The sequence below is a fragment of the Pholcus phalangioides genome, unplaced genomic scaffold, assembly GCF_987345545.1.
Source record: "Pholcus phalangioides strain wild (caught in Gottingen) unplaced genomic scaffold, Ppha-v1.0 ptg000008l_1, whole genome shotgun sequence".
In the NCBI taxonomy this organism is placed as follows: domain Eukaryota; kingdom Metazoa; phylum Arthropoda; class Arachnida; order Araneae; family Pholcidae; genus Pholcus; species Pholcus phalangioides.
The window spans coordinates 12972834-12993239 of NW_028301601.1; the positions used below are offsets into that span (position 1 = coordinate 12972834).

The 20406-nt window shown below is 35.0% G+C and overlaps 2 protein-coding genes across 2 annotated transcripts in view; one reads left to right on the plus strand and one right to left on the minus strand.

Annotated features, from left to right (window-relative positions):
* Nucleotides 1-3275, minus strand: part of Arp5 (Actin-related protein 5) — a 40460-nt gene extending 37185 nt beyond the window's left edge. The window contains exons 1-2 of the mRNA XM_089234225.1: nucleotides 3133-3275; nucleotides 669-770 (exon numbers count right to left, since the gene is read on the minus strand). Coding sequence (XP_089090351.1) covers nucleotides 669-770; nucleotides 3133-3166 — 136 coding nt within the window. The 5' untranslated portion in view covers nucleotides 3167-3275. The remainder of the gene's footprint in view (nucleotides 1-668; nucleotides 771-3132) is intronic.
* A 306-nt stretch (nucleotides 3276-3581) lies between these two features.
* The window catches only part of poe (E3 ubiquitin-protein ligase-like protein poe), a 113615-nt gene continuing 96790 nt past the window's right edge, over nucleotides 3582-20406 (plus strand). Inside the window, exons 1-9 of the mRNA XM_089234227.1 lie at nucleotides 3582-3706; nucleotides 8800-8897; nucleotides 11939-12057; nucleotides 12207-12345; nucleotides 14860-15047; nucleotides 15497-15678; nucleotides 18272-18518; nucleotides 19942-20001; nucleotides 20116-20309. Coding sequence (XP_089090353.1) covers nucleotides 3582-3706; nucleotides 8800-8897; nucleotides 11939-12057; nucleotides 12207-12345; nucleotides 14860-15047; nucleotides 15497-15678; nucleotides 18272-18518; nucleotides 19942-20001; nucleotides 20116-20309 — 1352 coding nt within the window. The remainder of the gene's footprint in view (nucleotides 3707-8799; nucleotides 8898-11938; nucleotides 12058-12206; nucleotides 12346-14859; nucleotides 15048-15496; nucleotides 15679-18271; nucleotides 18519-19941; nucleotides 20002-20115; nucleotides 20310-20406) is intronic.

A 20406-nucleotide genomic window follows, 5' to 3' on the forward strand; every position in this document is an offset into this window, starting at 1 on the left:
ATTTACCTTGGATTATCGAGACTCTCTACTGTAAATTTCATTTTATTATTACACGTTTCTGTTTCGGAGGATGATATCACTTCCCGCTATCCATACAAAGGTTTTTAACCTTTTAGGAAAGAGAGAAAATTATACTGCCATTGCAGGGAATCGAACCCACGTTCTCTCTCTTGCTGGAAAAAGACGTTTACATTTCCTAAATATATCTTCACATCAGCCAGCTGTTAAAATCTTCGTATGGATAGCAGAGAGTGACATCACCCTGGTATAAGTCCCAATCTGGTGGTAGTGTCAGCAATTGTGAGCTTTGGTGTGAATTAGGTTTGACTGCAGGGACAGTTCAGGTCCCGTTCAGTGCACACAAGCTCCAAGGAAAGATTGAGATATTCATTGCCTTTGTAGTGTAGTAATCTAGGTCTCTCTCCCGGCAAGAGAAAGGACGTGGGTTCGATTCCCTGCAAGGACAGTAGAATTTTCTCTCTTTCCTAAATATATCTTCGCATCAGTCAGCTGTTAAAAACCTTTGTATGTTCCTGTTTCACTGAGCGCTTGGCAAAGTTGTAACTGTAACCCTGGAGTAGTCATAACTGCAGGGGCCACTATTATAAGGACATACCGTTAGGTGCATGTGATTAGCAAAGTCAGTCTGATTTGAATATATATTTTACCATTGTCAATAACAATAGGAACTTCATTTCTTTTCAGAGCTTCACCATATTCAAGCCACAAGTCAAATTTTTCTTCTTCTTCGGGCAGAGGGAATAGATTTTCTGAAAAGACGTAATCAAATGTTTTATAGTAGTTTAAAATACACATGCATACAGCATCTTTACAAAATTAGAATCAATAGTTCATCCATCAAGCTTATATTACTGGAGGGAGCATCGAGTTGCTGCAACGGGATCAACATCGAATTCAAGGAGATCATGTGACTCATTAAATAACACAGTTCCTGTCTGGCAATTAATTTTGGAATTATCTCTTTTTTTAATTATGGAATTATCTCTTTTTTAATTATGGAATTATCTCTTTTTTTAATTATGGAATTATCTTTCATTAATACTGAAATTATCTTTCATTAATACTGAAATTATCTTTCATTAATACTGAAATTATCTTTCATTAATTCTAAAATTATCTTTCCTTAATTCTGGAATTATCTTTCATTAATGCTGGAACTATCTTTTATTAATGCTGGAATTATTGCTTTCATTCATTTTGGAATAATCTCTTTCCATAATTCTGGAATTACCTCTTTCCTTACTTCTGGAATTATCTTTCATTAATTTTTGAATTATCACTTTCATCAATCTGGAATTACCCCTTTCATCAATCTGGAATTATCAGTTTCATCAATCTGGAATTATCAGTTTCATCAATTTGGAATTATCAGTTTCATCAATCTGGAGTTATCTTTCATTAATTCTGGAATTATCTTTCATTAATTCTGGAATTATCTCTTTCATTGATTTTGGAATTATCTCATTGATGCTGAAATTATTTCTTTCTCGTTTATTGTTTCAAACTCCTATTTATGGCATTAGAAAATAACTGTGATCTCCCGACAAATGATGTTGGCGACACCTTTCTCAGCACTGCCAAAGCAGAAACCGCTGACATCATACTCTGACCAGTAATATAAGCTTGATGATAAATATATCATCACATAGATTATTCTCTTCCTCTGAAGAAATTCTTCTTCTTTCTTTTAAATAACGATAAAAGACTTCAAAAGAGAATTTTACTTTGAAATACAGAGGAACCAGATCTCACCAAGGCAGGCATAATAGTGCCAGGTTAATGTAAATTTTTAGATTTTCCATTCCAGGTGGTGCTAGTAATGCGGGCTATTCAAATGCCATCTCCCTTTGTGTAATAGTATTTGAAATAGCGTCATTTCGTTTTCCGTTCTCTAAATGTGTCGTCTTTGTCTCACTAGGATTATGTTTCCGTCAGATTGTATTTTTCCGATATATTCATTCGTATTATTTTTTGTAACTTCTGCCCTTCTGTTTTCAGTGTCGTAAAGAAATATCATTATTTATCATTAGAAATATCATTATTTTAGTTCACTATTATTTTAAAGAGTCTGATACCCAAGAGTGCCTGGATCTGTTAATTTTTCAAAGAGAGTCCGGGTTTTATTTTTTTTATGGAGAATATTTATTTTTACAACTACAAGGACAGTAGGTTATTTAAGAGGGAATTCCTAAAAGAGTCTGGATACTCAGAGAAACTTATGCCTGTTTCCATTTATTATTTCGAACAAAGTCCAGGGTTTATTTTTTCATACTGAGAATATTTATACTATTATTTGTAATATTATTGTTGGTTTCTGCTTTTGTTATGTTTTCTACGCTGGTTTTTTTTTTCGCCGTCTGTAGTCAGTCATGGCCTTAGCGGCGTCACATTCAATAATGCAATCAGTCCGCAGTTTTCTCAAAGCAGAATTTAAAAAAACCCTTAAAGTGCACATACGCATGGCTACAATGCTTATTACGACACATTTAACACATGTGTCGGTGAAAGCAAAAAACCGTCAGCTCAATTGTGGTAACATGAAGTTAAATAAACAAAGCTCAAAATTTTTTGCTCGTAATGCGAATCATCACTCGTTAACCATCAAAATTTGTTCGAAATTCTTGCTGTGCGTTACGCGAATTGCTCGTTAACTGAACCACTTGCTAACCGAAGTTTCACTGTCTTCAGCTGGTGGAAGGGGCAATCGCCCCCTTCTGAAACCGCGGTTCTGTCCTTAAAGCAGCAGGGTGCCTAGGCTGGAATATTTCATAGGGGGCCCTTCTATAGCGAATTGCTTGTGTGAAAAACATAAAATATTATAAAATCATTCCGGGCCCCCAGGTTGGAGCCCTGTTAGCCCTATCTTTGTGGGGGGCGCCTCTGATAAGGAGCCCGGTACCAAGCAAATGGGGGGGCCCCCCAACCATAAGCAGAGATACGGGGGGGGGCCAGCATCAAAAGTGGAGTCGACTGATCTAATGTATATTTGAATTGACATCATCATCATCGTGCCCCCCCCCCAGACTTCTAAGTCAATTCCGCCTATGGCCCCCAACGCACGTTTACTCATATGAATAAAATACAAAGAAAAGGAAAAAACCATTCTAATACCATCTATGTCTTCGATACTTCCCGAATCAAACATTTCAACTGAAAAAAAAATTTAGTCTTTTCCAATTAGAAATGAAATTCAAGCAGTTCGAAACACTAAGGGCCAAGTTACCCAAATGGAGTTAGCTTTTGAGTTTGTAAACAAAGAATTCACTTGGCAGGATGAACTAGTGTGGTCTTTTGACCAACAGGTATTATTGCTCTGACCATACTTTGTTGGAAAAATAAATAATAGGAAATCATCGTAAAATTGCTAAAAAATGATAATTGATGCTGTAAATACTTTCAAATTTTTAATGAGCCTAATTACATCACTAACAAGAAGCCTAATTAGCACTAGTAGTTATTTTCATAAATATATATATTTTTTTTTCTGGTAAGTTTCTGAAAAATGTCAATGTCATGAGCGGCAGCACTTTCTTTGGTATCTTGTTTTCATACATGTAGCAATGGCTTCTACGGAGTCGGACGTCGATTGGTCGTTCGGCGAACTTTCTATATTGTTATTAACATCTTCTCAAGGTGTTGTTAATAAAAATGATGTATTACAGATCATTAGATCAGTCTTACGAAGGTATGGCAATGTTATTGCTCATAAACAGACGCATTTATCTTTCAATATTTTTTATTTATGACAGTCATATATCTATTATCTCTCGAGTGTTATTTTATCTTTCGCAATTCATCGTTAGTTTTTAAGGACGGTGAATTCGAATTTTCTTCGATGAATGGTCATTTGCGGATTGAAATTTATCCTGTTTTTTTTTTGAGGAGTGAGGTCGTCTAAAATTTTTTTCTATGATGCGCTGTCCTGACACATGATGATGTAATAGTTATGGAAATCTTCCATCAACGCCTCTCACGTTAGAAATAGGGCTTCTCTCCCGGGATCCCTTAAGATGCATGCTGGAATTTAATCATTAATTTATCATTATTTATTAAATCATTATATTATTAAATCATTTATTACCCGGGATCCCTGTGTAAAATAAAATGTGGTCCCTGGTGATCATGATGCTTAATATTCATGTTGGAGTGATTTCGGTCATTGAAGAAAAATGCCTTTTAAATGCGCTAGTCCAGTGTTTCCTGAAGTGGACAATAACGCCCCCCCCCCCCCTGGGTGGAGGTAGAAGCTACAAGTTCAGTACAGGGTTTCGAAAATTCAGAAAAAAAAAATCTTGGTACTAACCAAATATTTTAGGAGCTAAGCATATTTCTTTTGTCTGAGCTAGTAATCACACACGTAAAATTTTAGGTGCCAATATCAAAACAGCAAAAGTATAATCCCCTAAGGCGAGAAAAGTGCCCGAAAGCATGACAAGAGTGAAACAATCATGCTTTTCGGATGTCTTCGTTGCCAACAAAAAAAACGCCAAAAAGGGATTATTCTCTATGGCTGTTAAAAACTAAAAAATGATAAACAATAACAAAAACATTTTAGACTAGGGGTGGCCAACGTCTTTCCGTTCGCGGGACAACATAATGGTCAGCTATAGCTTCGTGGGCCGCATCAGTGATGCAGCTTTGGTGTATAAGCTGCTCCATTATTAATTGAATTCATTAGTTATTAAATTAATTTTGTCACTGGAAATAAGTTTATAAGCACTTTGTTAATCAAGAAATCTGCTGTTGGAACCAATAGTTCAAATAATGATCACAAATTTAATTTTTTCACGGTACTTTTACCTTATCGTGGGCCGCACAAAATCACTTCATGGGCCAGCTGTTGGCCACCCCTGTTCTAGACCATAGTTTCTCAAATTTTTTATTCCATTGCTCTTTTCTTTAGAAGGTTTTTCTCTTATCGCCTTCCCCTCCTCCTAACTCAAGTGAACTCGTAGGATCCTAAGTTAAATTCGTAGCTTCTATTACCCCCATGGACTATTCTATCGCCTACGTGGGAAAATAAATAAGGGAATAAATAAATAAGATTAAAAATATAACACCCTAGACCAGATACCGAATTAAAAATAATAAAAACCCGGACTCTGTTTTAAATAATGCAATGGTTAGGGCAGGAAACACTCTGGGTTTGGTCAAAAAAAAAAGGTCTGGATTCAATAAAAACATGATTGCGGGATTGAAATTATGACTAACAGGGCTGGACAAATTTCAGGTATCAGGTTGCTATAGCGACTAAAAAAATTTGTATTGGCACCTAAAATTTTCTTTGTGTAGTCACTAAATTGTAGGCTGAGAGCAGCACAAAATGTTTAGAATTTAAAGAGGCATATCCGCCAACATGCAAGAGGATGACTGTGCCCTGAAATAGTTTAAAGAAGCGTTATTTTGGATCTTTTTTGTTGGTTGAAAAAATTTTTGATGGTCCCCCCCCCCCCATCCTGTACATCTTTGATCCCACCAATATGCGTTAGGAAGTAGGAGGCCAGAGCTGATGGGGGGGGGGGGGGTCTAAAGTGTCTAAAAATTTGCTGATGGCCCCAACTAAAAAATCCAGAAAAGTTCTTAGGGACACTTCTTTACCTGCTGATACATTAAAATATAGTGAGCAATGTGAAGTTTGTTAAAGATTCATGATGAAAAAAATTAATTGAAATTTAACATGTTAAGAGATGGGAAAATCCCACGAGGCATTTTGCCTGTTCAGCATCTAACTTGATAATTATGCTTGACACTCACAACATGCTCCATATATTTTGGTATTTTATTCTCAACTTGGACAAACACCGATACTCTGAATAATTTTTTTTTCTCAATTGCATTGCCATTTCCTTTTTCTATTTGTGTTTCTAACTTTTTTTTTTTACTCAATGTTATGGGAACATCAGATTTCTGATGTTTTGTCTCAGTTTTGCTTGAGCAACAAAGTATTTCATAGCTGCCAAGTCTCCCGGATTTCTACTATATCTCCCGGACTCCAGAAAAATTCTTATACGTCCCAAATTTCACTCGTGATTGTAAAAAATTCCTACATTTAGGGAAAAGAAATTATTCTTAAAGAATTCACCCGGAAAAAAAACTGCTGCTTTGTAAGCGCTGTGTAAATAATTGTCGCCATTCCGTCAAATCACAAAAAAAAAAAATTCATTTTTGGGGAGAAAACATAATATTCGCCAAACAGCAAGCATCAATCCGGCCTTTCAAAATTGGTATGATCACGTGTATCTGCTTTATCCATACATCCCGTTTTGGGCCCGACGAAGATTTTTTGGTTTGCGAAATTTGATTTTTTGGAGATAATTTAACCCAAGGACTTTAACGTACTCGTTGGCCATGATTGGGGCGATGGCTTGCACAGTGTCGGTTTGTGCAATGGGAAAACATTTCTAAATTCCCCTTTTACTAATAAAAATCCCTAAAATGTTTTAAAAATCCCTTTTACATTCATTTTTGTATGGAATTTGAATCCACATGAAAACCTCTCCAATTCTCATTCTCTCGTTTTCAGCTATGGTATTTAGGTGGAACATTACTACAGCATGATATTGCTATCAAGAAATTTGGATTTTGTTCATTCCCCCCCCCCCTTCTAACTTACAATCAAACCTTTCTTTTGGTTATCTAATGTCAGAAAGGCATTTTTTTCAACACCCATTGAAAACTAAACATGTTGGAAACGTGTTTCTCAGCAGTAATAGATGTCTCTGAACTGAAGGACATTTAATAAAAACACTCGCCTCATCATGGCAAAAACTTGCCAACCCTGCAAGAATTAATCACTATTATGAATAAGTCAGAGTGTCTATTAAGAACAGTTCTGTGTCTTTTGAGAGTGGTGATGGGCAACTTGAATGTTTTGTACAAGGGGTCTGTCCAGCTAAGACCCTTCAGAAAATTCTGAATCTAAAAAAATGCACCCTTCAGAAAAATCTGGATCTGAAAACGGACCCTCCACAAAATACATATGAATGAAACCATAAACTTTTCATTCCATTTCTTGTGATAATTAATGATCGTTTCATAAAAATAAGGAAAATTTTCACAAAAACAGGACCCTACAAAAAAAATCTGGACAGACCCCTTTGCACTTTTGTCCTTTTTTTCACTATTACAGCAATTTTTTTTTTTCAATTTATTCCTAAACGTAGCATTTTATTAATGCAGTTGAATCTCGTTTTAACGAACCTATTTCTAATCCCCCAAATAAGTTTATGTAGGAACAATGCTAGGTAACCTGGAATTCCTTTATAACGAAATTTCGTTTTAACTAAGTGATTCCTCCGGTCTCTTGGCGTTCGTTATAACAGGATTCAACAGTATTTTTAGATGTTCACAAGTTAAATCATTTAGATCAGTGCTTCTCAATTTTTCTGAAAATGGGCTAATGAAATGACAAACAATTTGACAGGCTACTTGTGTCCCATATTAAGGGACATTCCTGTAATTTTCATTGGTTTTTTTTTTATACATTAGTCCTTGTTTTTCAACAATAGGCCTACTTATTTAAATTTGAAAAAATTTAACTCTGAATACATAGCGTTTTCATATTATAAGTTATATTGTATTATGATAATTATGACAAAAATTAAAATTATTCATCTCACATATTTGTCAGGTTTAATGTTTTGTCCTTAATTTTTTTTGGAATTTCAATTACGATTAGTGATCGTTCCTACTTCTGACAATGTTTTTGATGATAATTGACGAAGTCTCATATTTTACGGATCCTTGTTTACAGAATTTTATTTTTCTCAGTGAAATATGGTCATCAGATCATTGTGCGCAGTGGCCCAGGTCAATAAGATACTCGCCTAAAGTACCAAAGGATGTTTAGAAGTGTCGGGAGTTCGATACCTTGTTCGTCTTTGTCAGAAAACTTTCCTGACGGAGGTACAACAGATACGGCAACATGACCACAGAAAACATTGCTACCACAAGGAGTCCCCCAATCTAGGGGTTAGCGCACCAACCTCTTGATGAGTATAAAAACAAGCCTGCCGTTCAGAATCACCAATAAATTGTAGGTCCTGTCTAATTAGTCCTCGTGTGCAGAAAATAACTGTGGTGCGGTAAAAATGATCAGATCATTTGAAATTTTTTTTTTGTGAAATGCATTTTAGATAAATGTGATTTGTAGCAGCCCTTTATTTCCACCCTATTCAGCAATATCAGCATTAATTAGCAAATTGCATTTAAAGAAATTAATTGAAATTTTTGGCAAAATTTTGTGATGTTCCAGTATTTAGGATTACAATTTTCTACATTCTCCTCGATGATGTATGGTGAACCTAACTATGACGGTACAATTTTATTTGAACCCATATGGATATTAATATCAATTACAATGGCTGAATAATTTTATCACGTCTGCCTGCAGACCACCCTTGCCATCATCACAAATCATAAGTTAAGAAACGATGCTTTAGATGATGCTATTTATTATTTTTGCCGGAGATGTGAATATTATTCCTAAAGCTTATTAATGAGAATTTTGCATTTCTAACGTAATAATAATAATTCATTACAGTTGCCAGTTTGATAGATCAAGTGGAAAGAAATTATTTTACACCTTTTTAAAACTTGGTATCATTTATGCAGGGTGTTTTGTATGCTTTGCCCAAAATATCCTTATGAAAACTTGTTACACTTTCTTTCTCAAGCGGATGATGTGATTTTTTACTATATTCAATGTAAAATAATGTGCTTGAATTTACAGAAATTTCTTTTTTTTTTCATATTGTTTATAATAATATTTTTTTGCAGTCAGCAAGCACTTCTAGCTCATGACGAAGAACATGAAAGCTTCTACGGATCATATGCTGCATTATGTGCTCATTATATAAAGTCAAATGCATTCCACAGTAAGTTCAGAAGAAATGTACGGTTTAATTTATACAACGCGCCTTGAATAGTTAACTTTGGAATTGCAAAACTTAGTTGCAAATTCTAATGAATTCATGTTCTATCTCTTAGATCCATAAAAAGTTCTTGCATCTCACAAACTTTTACAGTAATTGCCAAAAATCCTTACACCCGCAGCTCCCTTGCCCTAGTCGTCATTGACACATTGCTCCTGTACCTTGATGGCCATATATCCTTTACACCGGGCATCCTCAACCCTATTGCTTGTGAGCACCTGCAGTGCTTCGTGCCCTTGTCCGATTTCCTGCTTGTGAGCACTTATTAATCAACGTATAAAATCTTCATGATTTCATGCATATGTATCTCAAACTTGCTGTAAGGATCTCTTTTTTTGATATGTACAGACAGTGCTCATGCAGTTAGAAAAAAGGTTGAAGACCTGTGCATTACATTCTTGTGGTGGAAGCAGCCTGCGGCTAGATTCAGGTTCTATCTGGCCCACTGCACATTGTAAAATAATAATATGGACATTTTCAATTTCAGTGTTAAAAAAATCCATCTGGAGGGTGTTTAATTTTTTTGCATATGCAAAATATTACTGTGAGAATTTGAATAGAAAATTATTTTTAAAAAAATTTCATATGCAAAAAATAGATTGTGCCCTAATAAATATGCTTAAAATTATTAAAAAATATATAGCCGCCTTATTTATCTTCTAAGTTGTTCTTTGTTTATTGCCAACGGAATGCTAATTTGCCGAAAAAGAGATAAAATCAACTGAAAAGTTATCGTCAATGGCTTTTGTGTGTTGGATGTTCATATACCTTTATCCCATTTTGAATGAGTTTGTTCCATATTTTTTCCCTCCCATGATGATTTCTTGTAGGCATTATTTTTGTTTGTGTGTAGTAGTAAGAGATAACTTAACCTGCCGATGGGCAATAGTTGGCAATGGCATCTTAAAAGTTCTATTTTCATAATCTTCCAATATGCAATTTATAATCTCAAAAAAAATTTTTGGCCAACTAGTAGTTTCAGTCAATTTAGCTGATCATCTTCCCAATCAGTGAAAACTTTTTTTTGTCAAAATTGGGTTTTTAAATATTTATTTTGATTGCAGATTTAGATTGTCATCAGGATCGTATATTACTTCACTTGAGATAACGAGGGAAAAATCCCTACAGTTTGTTTTCATATATAGAACAATTGTTTTCATATATAAAACAATTGTTTTCATATATAAAACAATTGTTTTCATATATAAAACAATCCCTTGTTTATAAATATCCCTTTTATGTTTGTCTGACTCAGATTTTTGTACAGAATTCAGATGCTCATGAAGTCATGAAAATCTCTCTAATCCTTATTCTCTAAGATTGGGAAAACTATAGCATGTAAATAATGTTGCTAAGCTATTTGTCAAATATACTTAATTTTTAGCATTTGTTTATTTAAAATGTGTATGAGTTGAGCTAGAAAGCAGTGGTTCTTGAATTTCTGACATTTGTTTGCTCACATCCCCTATACGTGAAAGGACTCTATGGAATATTGACGTGCATGGTTTTCCTGTTATTTGTTGCTCCCTTTTATCAGGTACGTGCATCGCTCTCATGAACTGTAAATCCCTAGAACATTGCTTGTGACCTGTTGGTCCCATGATGATGTTGGGTTTTACGGACATGAGTTATAACAAGATCAGGGCTAGATGGGGGCAATGCAGGTTGAAAATTTCAGGAGGGAGGGGTCAGCAAAGTCTTTTAGAGAGGAACCAGTACCAGTTTAGGAGGGTTGGAGGTGCTGGGCCGGGGTGCCCATAATAAGTGAATCACCAGCGATCGCTGCCCTGGCCCGGCAGCCGCGGTCTTCCCAACCCACACGGGTTAAATGCTTATATCCCAGAAAGAACAAAGCCCAGGCCTTGTCTTGTTTGATAGTCTAGGGAGCTTTAGTCCAGCTTATTTTAGGGGCAGATGGCAGCACTACACATAACAAGCATTACAGAGAAACAACAAAACTTCACGTCAGGTTTCACTACACGTACACGCATATTCCTGCATGTACCGATTCGTTGAGGGGTTCCGCGGGGTGCATGCGTGGTGTAGTAGTAGTAGGTAGGGCCTCCAAAAAATGGCTCGGGGATCCATGATGTTCTTAAGTCAGCCACCTCGTTGGGCAATTTGCCTGTTGTGGCGTTGTATTTGTATTGTATTGTATTTGTATTTAATTTTGCTGGCAAAGGGGAGTTAGTGATTTGCTTATTTTTGCTGATGGGGTGGGGGTCAAAATGGCCAAAATTCTTCTTACGTAATACTTGGCTAAAATGGATTTTGCCCCTTGGAAATGAGCCTGTTTCAGTTAACTTCAGCTGATGTTTTCAGTCTGATATTTTCTCCATGTGTCAAAGGCAGTCATGATCTGATAAAAGAAAAGTGAGTATAAAACTGAGAGGTCGTAACTTTTACACATTTTATTTTCGTTGCCTTTTCTTCATAACGCATAAATATCTGTACTCGAGTACATAAGTAGTCAAGAGATTGAATGTGAATACTCAACTTTTTCTACTTCTCAAGTTCCTAAGTTTTTTCCTTTTTTCACAAGATTGAATATGTATATTTTAGGGCGCGGTAGCCTGATCAATAAGATACTCGCCTAAAGTACCAAAGGATGTTTAGAGGTGTCGTGAGTTCGATACCCAGTTCACCCTTGTCAGAAAACTCCTGACATAGGGGTACAACAAAAAACTGCGACTTGGCCGCAGCAAAAAATTGCTACAGCAGGGAGTCCCCCATCGAGGGATTAGCACACCAACCCCTCAATGAGTATAAAAAACAAGCCTGCCGTTCAGAATCAGCAATAAATTGTAGGTCCAGTCTAATTAGCCCTCGTGGGCAGAAAATGACCATGGTGCGACAAAAATGATCAATGAACGTATATTTTATTTCAAAATTAAAACATTTATTTTTACGATTCTATATTATTTGAGCGTTGATCCATTCATAATCACTCACACAGCGATTTGTTTTTTTCCCTTCATTATCAGTACCAAAGAGCCAAGTTACCAGTGCAGCCCAGGCATGCAAAATTCTGTTACAATATTTCTTGCAGAAACTACAATGTTTTGTGGATCAATGTCTTGTGGAAAACTATTGTTTATCTCAAGTGAGCTGGCATTTTCTGTTACATAATATTTTCGTTACATTCATATTATCTTGTATGAAATTTTCATTAGTTATTATATTAGCATTAGATTTAGAAGACAATGCACTTTTACCGTGTCATAAAAGTAATTACTTTTTTTTAAATTGCAGAAGCAGGTTGTATCTATCATATATGGATTATGTACATCAGCTGATGTTTTGATTCGCAATGATGTTCCAGCCCTAACTGCAGTCTTGAAGTTGGCTAAAGTGCCTCCTTCTTTTGCAATTAGAAGCTCAGATTATCAAGGTTTGTTATTTCATCTTACCTCAAATACCTTTTCTCATTGTACATCAAACATTTATTTTTGTCTCGCAATTATTTTTTTGAAATTCTAATGTTGTGACATCCTTACTCAGAGGTAGAAATATCGAATCATTTAAACCTGTCAGTAAATCAGTCTGTTTCACAAAATCCACCAAGAAAAAAAACAAAACTTTTTATTCACTGAATGAATACAGCGCTTCTCTATTTCTTTAACAATTCTTGTCTGCTATTCTTGATAATAGTATAGCATAGAAAACTCTTCTTCATAATGGGAGGATTTCGTTATGTCTTTCAAATCGCTAATGTGATAATCACTTGGCACCTCCTCTCTTAACTCTAGTATGAAAAGAATTGAAAAACATTTCTTACCTTTAGCTAAGAATGTCATTCTGATTTTTACAAGATCAGGAACTGTACCAATGAAATCAAATGTCACCTTTCTTCCTCATTGCGTTCAAGCCTTGACATTTGGCACCAATTTTGAAATAAATAATTTTGCAAGTTTCACAGAAGGAAATAACAAAACTTCTTTATTTACTGAATGAACCTGAAAACAACCTTCCCAGGGTGGTAACCATATTTTAACTCTCGCACACTCTTTTTGTTGAAGATAGTTTTAAATGTCTCTTTTAGCAAAGCACAAACAAGTGTCAACAAGCCACCAACAACTAGTAATATGTCCATCAGATAAGACATTGAATAAAGACATTTGTTAACACTAGAACCGCGGACTGGGTCAAATTGACCCAAACTTTGAAAAAACAGTGTTTCATAGTGAAAATAGAATATTTATTTTTGGTTTCTGGGTTTCTCCCTACTCTTATTCAATGTCGTTTAATTGCGTATTCATAATGGAAAATTATATTTGTTTATGAATATAAAATGGGCTTCAAAATTAACCGAAAAAATGATGTAATTCAGTAAAAATAAGATTTATTATACAATATTTACTCTATTCAGTCCAAAAACGTTTTTCAGTAATCCCATAATATGACAAAAATGTAAAATAAGCGTGTCAAATTGAGCATGAAAAAGTCTATAATATGATTCGGGCAAATAATTATTGATTCCTTACTGATAAGTGGAATTTATGATGAGCAGTTGAGCAATTTGTTTTTCATTATTCTTGCACATTCATCGCATGTTGAAGTTGCACAACCCATGCAAAAATTAACAGTTTTGTTTCCACATATTTATGTTACCTGACATATCAGACTCGTTTATTTTTATTTATTATTATTATTATTTTGATCGCTCACGAACAGATACATGATCAAGTGCACATGTTCTTTTGCGCAAGGGTAACACGTATGATGAACGCAGCTCTTCAATACGATTTTAGAGGAACTGTTTTCAAAAAATAGTTCCAGCCTTCTGTACTGCTGTATACAAAATACAGGAATATCTTTATAGTGAGATCCAGGATGTTATAGAAAATGTCTATGATGCAGAGTATTTTCTGAGCATTTGATCGCTACAACTACGATCGTTACACTTTGTTGAATTGTAGTGTGAAATTCTGTGTGTGTGTGTGTGTGTATGGAAGCTTTTTGTGGCTACTACTGCCAATATCGACTGCCAGATGAAGCATGCTGAGTAATGAAAAACTTATATTGTCCTTTCCTTGATAAATTGTCATTGTGGCATCATTGTTCCATACAACTGTAGTTTCACTATCTTAATTGCGTGAGATAATATTGCTCTTCGATTTTGTCTCATCGTCTCTACTAAGCTCGTATTTCTTGGCTTTTAGCATTTGAGCAAGCTTCAGTGTAGTGCAAAAAGTGTCGGTTGAGTCATTTCTGCCCTTGTTCTCAAATGGCTTGATCAGTTGTATCACTATGTGCTCTGAAAGAGAGAGATTCGTTGGACGCTGATACTTCCCAAGGTTTCGAACTCCGTGCAAAACATATTTGGTGCAAGCCAGAAGTATACTCTTTTTCTGTGAGTGACATCGTTCGCCTACAGAAATTTCAACTACACGTTTTTTCTAGAGTTAAGCTTTTACTCTCCCAAAATCTTTATTGAGACTTGTCAGAATTCCAGGTGTTCAATTTACAAAGGGAAAAAAAATATTTAGCTCTACTTGCCATTACCCCATTGAAAAAAAGATAATCTACTCTGACAATGAATTGGCCTTGACCTTCAAAGACCTTTATTCTTCACTATCTTCATTTTACAAAAAATTTTAGAACGGGTAAGCACTTCCAAGCAAATTCTATACCCCATTTTTCCTATAGAATAGTACGTTGGGTCAAAATGACCCAAACCGCGGTTCTAGGTATAAGTGCTTATAGCTCTGAAACATGAAATGTGAAGATAATAAAATTTTCATGAATTAATATTCAAATGATATCATGAAAAGTCACGAAATTTTTTTAACATCTGCGTGTAAGTTTTTGAGATAAATGAAAACGAAGTTCGATTTGGGTCAAATTGACCCACTCCGCAGTTCTAGTGTTAAAATGTGATATTTTTCTCTATGCATTGAAATAGAGGGCCGTGATGATTTGAAAGAACCAAAACGACCTCGACTGGATCCCAGTGCAACTATCTTGGAGCAGTTGATGACGCCGGTTTTTGATTTCTCTAACTCAAAGCAAGCGGAAGGCCCTATAGAAATGGTAGACAAAGATGGTGATACCACAATCATTCACATACAAGATCCTGGGCTAGAATCAAAAGTAAGTGTTAATTTTCAATTTTATCTCTTCATAGTGTTGATCTGCAGCAGTATACAACTTGTTAAGAGTGATGTTTTGTATAGAATTTATTATAGTTTTTTTCTTGAAACATGGAATTTTCAGTTAATTAAAACTTTTTGCTCAAAATAAAATATGAATGAAAAAATTTACCCTTTCTACTTCAGCATGATTTTAAAAAAAATTGTAATGAAATTCTACATTGAAGATCCCCACCCTTTCCCCCATGTTTAAACTTTTAATTTTTATCTTCTCACACAAATTAATATGTCATGTTAATAAGGGATACTAAACTATGTTAGCAGCACAAAAATGTATTGAAATAAATAAGATAAATAAAAATTATTTAAGCTTATATATAATGAAGGAATTCTTTCATAAATTCACATATTCAGCTGAAAATTTCAAAAAAATGTTTTTGTATCCTGTAGTCATTGCTGATATCAAAGAACCTTTCAAGTCTTCAACAACTGAATGGCGTGGAAATGCTACTGGACATGAGTCTTTCTCTGCCTTCTATCAGTCAATATTCTTCTAAACTTCAAGATGCTCTTGCGGGTAAAGGACTTCAACTTCCTGGAAGTGTCACTGAGGCAGTTCGAATCAGTAGCATGTAAGTTTTTGAAAACTTTTACATGAATTAAAGGTGAAATTAAAAAAAAATATATATACATATTTTAGCAATCTCTGGCATTGTTTTCCACACATGGTCATTATCTCATACAAAAACATTATGGGGGGGCTAAAGTTCTGAGTTTTCCCGTATATACAGGATTCAGTGTCACACACAGGAAGTGGGATACATAGTATATTGTTCATTCATGAATTATTGACTGGCTCACCGACCTACAAAATTTATTGGGCGAGCCTTAACCTCTAGGCTGCGAGAATAGCCTGAGAAAATCTGCTGTCAGTGCGACTGAGTGAAAAAAATTCCCATTTCCCCCTTTTGTTTAACTTAACTTTTTGAAAAAATAGGCGGCAATGAGACTCAGTCTTGCAAATTGAATGTAATGGAAGAACAAACCTAAAAAATATTTAGGTGCTAGCCTAATTTCTTTGGAGCCAAGCATGGTATTTTGCTTAAGAAAAATGGCCCTAAATGTTTTCTTTTATTTTTCCCCATGTTAAAAGACGAAGCGTAATGATGTCCGAAAATTCTGTCTCACCCATATACTACTAAACCGAACATGCACCTCGTATAAATTCCTCTACAGAATTTCTAATGAATCGCACATGCCGGAGAGAGAAAGAATACGTGTTCTGAATGTATGCTTGGCCCTAATGTATTTATGTTGTCGAGTTGCGCTTGTTTCTTGTTCACGCTGCCATCTGTCTTCTATTTTCCGAAGTAAAGATATAAATGCTTTAATTCTCTTGTTTTGTTAATATTGTATTGTAGGACTGCCGGCTCTCTGCAGAGAGACTTTTTTTAGATGGGAGACCGGCTTGCATTCATGCCTCGAAGCTGGAAACCACAAAGAACCAATTTCAGCCAACCATTACTGTGCCGTCAACAGCGTTCGAACCTGGATCCATATCACGAGAATCCAATACGATGCCCACACGACTGCACAGCGGCATCATCCATAAACTGCAATTTAGAAATTTACTCCAACTTATCCACCACATTTAGAAAATTTTAGCTGCCAATGCCAATTTTCTAATCACTATGGGGGACCTGGCGGCTGGAATTTGCCCAGCCCTATCTTATGGCATGCCACTCCGGTTCAATTTCGAGACATTTCAATGCAACACACTGGTTGAATCATAGCTCTATTGCTACTTGAAAAATACTACTAAAAGCAAAACTACCCCCCCCCCCTCCCAAAAATAAATATATTGCAGACACACATGCACACTTCCCCACCTGACCTAGGCAGCACTGTTTTGGACAATTTGAACATATATGAATAATGAAACACTTCTGGTAAAAGTAATAAAATGTGAATAACACTATTTAAACATTTCTAAGCCAAATTAAATTTTTGCAAACAGCTAAAACACAATTATTTTAGTCTCTCTGTATCTAAATTTACAGATTTTGGAAGAGTACAAAATTAAACATCATCTTCCAACTTTTGTTTGGAAAAAAAAAAAGTAATACTTTACCCCAAACAAAACTCAACACCATGCCTAATCTCTATGCAGTTGGAGTAAGTTTAAATTTTCTAGTCTAGTGTCTTAGTCCAATGTCTGGAACACAGATAGCAGCACCAACAAGAACAGAAATCAAGCACAACTCTAACAATATAAATACGTTAGAGGCCAAACATACATGCAGATACACATTCCAGCATGTGATGTCACTGTGGTGGTCAGGATGATGGACTCGCATCGCTAGGACCCAGGTCCAAATCCTTAGGGGTGGCCAGCTGAAGTTGGTTTTCTGTAGTTCCCAGCGTTGAGGTACGAATGCAAGCCAATCTCCCTGTTAAAAAGTATTGCCACAGAGCAACAAGCGTACAATTGTACAAATATTCAATTGCACTTCACTCTTAGTTTGAAAAATAGATGGCAGCACTGAAAGTTCACACACAACACTAAATACGTATTCAAACTGTAAGGTACATCCTTTTGGCTGAACTTATTTGGTTGCAAATGGGCCCATGGCGATAGACTGGAGTTGGTCTTGGTTTGAAAGAAAGAAAGCATGTACCGAATCGTTAGAATTTCTAGAGAGGAAGTGTATAAGGGACATATATGATCAGTCCTATGTAACTGATACCAAATTAAAAATTTTCAATTGCTCAAATTTAATTCCTGATCATTTTGCCTACTTTATTATTTGATACAGATAATGATTATAGTAGATGTGGGCATAAGTCAGATCACTTGTCATGAGAACATATTATTTTATTCATGGAAATGAAATTAACATGAAAATGAAATAAAACTCAACTAAGTATAGTAACTCTTTGTTATATTGCACATGTTCTGATGCGAAGAAGGAAAAAAACATGATATACTGAGTGCATGATGAGTGCAAAGTCATAACCTATGACTTTGTCTAAGGTTATGATGTTAAATTTTTAAATTTAATTCTAATAAAAAGCATAAAATATCCAAATGAGTTTTGTAATTGGCACATTGTATAGGGGCTACTGTAATTGGCATGTTATGTATGAGTATTCAACATTGGTATGAAATATTTTAAACACTATTTAATTAATTTAATTTAAATTTTTTGCAAACTAATTTTCCAGGTACAAAGTGATGGTCTCCGATCTGCAAATTGTCAACAAAGCTCTGAGCTTGCCGGTGTTAGAACCTTTGATGGAAGGACGATTGGAAAAACTCATGAGAATCACCCTCAGCTGCTTGTATGCTGCTGCTTCAGTTGCTTGCACTGCCAGCATTTTAGGCCTATCAGGTGGACCTCAAGCAAAAGGGTCTTCTACTTTGAAGGATGATGAAAATGAAAATTTGTCTATATCTATAGTTGAAGCTAGTGTAAGTTTGAATATCAAATAATTGCATCTTATTGCAAAGGTTGATATATATATATCACAAAGATATGAATTTATTAATTATGAATATGTCTAAGCTGATAGAAAAATCCCACTTATTGCAATAAGCTTGGAGGAAACCAGGCTGTTCGATCAAAAGATTGGGAATTTCATAATTTGCTTAACAGTCTCATTACAATAAGTATAAAAAAAACTATCAGGCTGATTTTAAAGTGCTAGATAATTTTCCAATCAGCAGACAGCAGAGTACATTGCAAGATGGCCAGGTTTTTTGTAATGAGACAGATTTTTTTGATTTGCCTATGACATACAGTCAGACCCTCTATTACAAACTCTGATTTTACAAACTCCTTGATTTGAGATTTGACAATTTTTTTTTAGAAATTCCCTGTGTGAATATTGCTGTTGATAGAAACCCTTATATAACATTTTTCTTTGTTTGATGAATTAAAATATCTTATTTGTTGAAGCAGGGTTTAACTATATACGGAATGGATACTATCGACTGCCCAACAGTTACACACATGATTCCTTGTGAGAAACTAATACGGAAAAGTGTTTTCAGTTTTTGATTTGACTAATAATTGAGTTATAACACATTAAAAATTGGTGATGCCACTTTTTAAATCCTGCCAAATTCACAATGTTCACCAAATGTATAATTTGGCATTTTTAAGCTGATGGCAATGCTGTAAAACCCTTAGAGCAATCAAGAAAGCTAAAGCTGTGCAAACCAGTTTTTTTCCCTTGCCCTTTCTTTCAAAAAAAATTTGACCTAATAGTGAAGGAAAGAAAATTACCTCATTTTGGCAAAAAAGTGTTGATTTTGGTAAAACAATTTTTCTAGTAGATCTTGTTTGGCTAACGCTTTAGAAATCTGGTGGTAAATTTTCCAATATAGTAAGACGAAGATAGCATATAATAACATTGTTAACTTCACTCTGCATAAAGAGGAAAAAGCACCAATCGTGTGAAAGAAAGTGACTGAACTTGACATCTAACGGGATGAAATATTTCAGTTCATTTTTCAATTATATTCATTCCCCACTGTGTGGGGAAACATTTTATTTATTCTATTTTTATATATATATATATATATTTTTGGTTTTTTGGCACTTAACGTACCGTTATAAAATGACAGGTCACAAAATTTCAAAACGCTATAACTTCCTTAATATTCGTACAATCCTAAAACGAAAAAACTTTTCTATATTAGTTTTCCACAAGGAATCACATGTAATTATTGGGTGGTCGATAGTATCCACTATAATTTTTTCAGAAGTGTTTCTCATGCAATGCACGTACATAATAAGAATAATTTGTTAGTTTATCTTCGATCTGCACATGAATTTACATTGATTATAAACATTAACAGTTAAGGCTTAAAACATTGTTTTTCACTTCAGCTGGAAATTTATAAAACCTTGTCTGCAACTATCAAGTGTTCAACTAGAGCTGGAGGGCATGTAAGTGTTTTTTTTATACTGTATTTTCAATACCTCAAACAGTATAGGTATGTTCCAATGATTTTTCTATTTGCTTTTTATGGTGTGTTGATCAAATTTTTGTTTACCATGTAGACTCTTCAAAATATGCACATGATTGGTGCATGGGTTCTGCTGTCAAGTCTGCAATACATATTGAATTTGAACCCATCTCAACTTCAAGAGAAAGTAAAAGAAACCTCATCGAGGAGTAAACAAGCTCCAGATCAGTTGACAACAACAAAAGTGAAAGATCCACTTTCAACACCCAAACCGATTATTCTGAAGATGTGAGTCACATTTTTGACGTGAATATATCAAATATTAGATTATTATATGCTGATTTTATCAATATTCTTAAAGTTAATCATTTAGTTTGAAGTACAA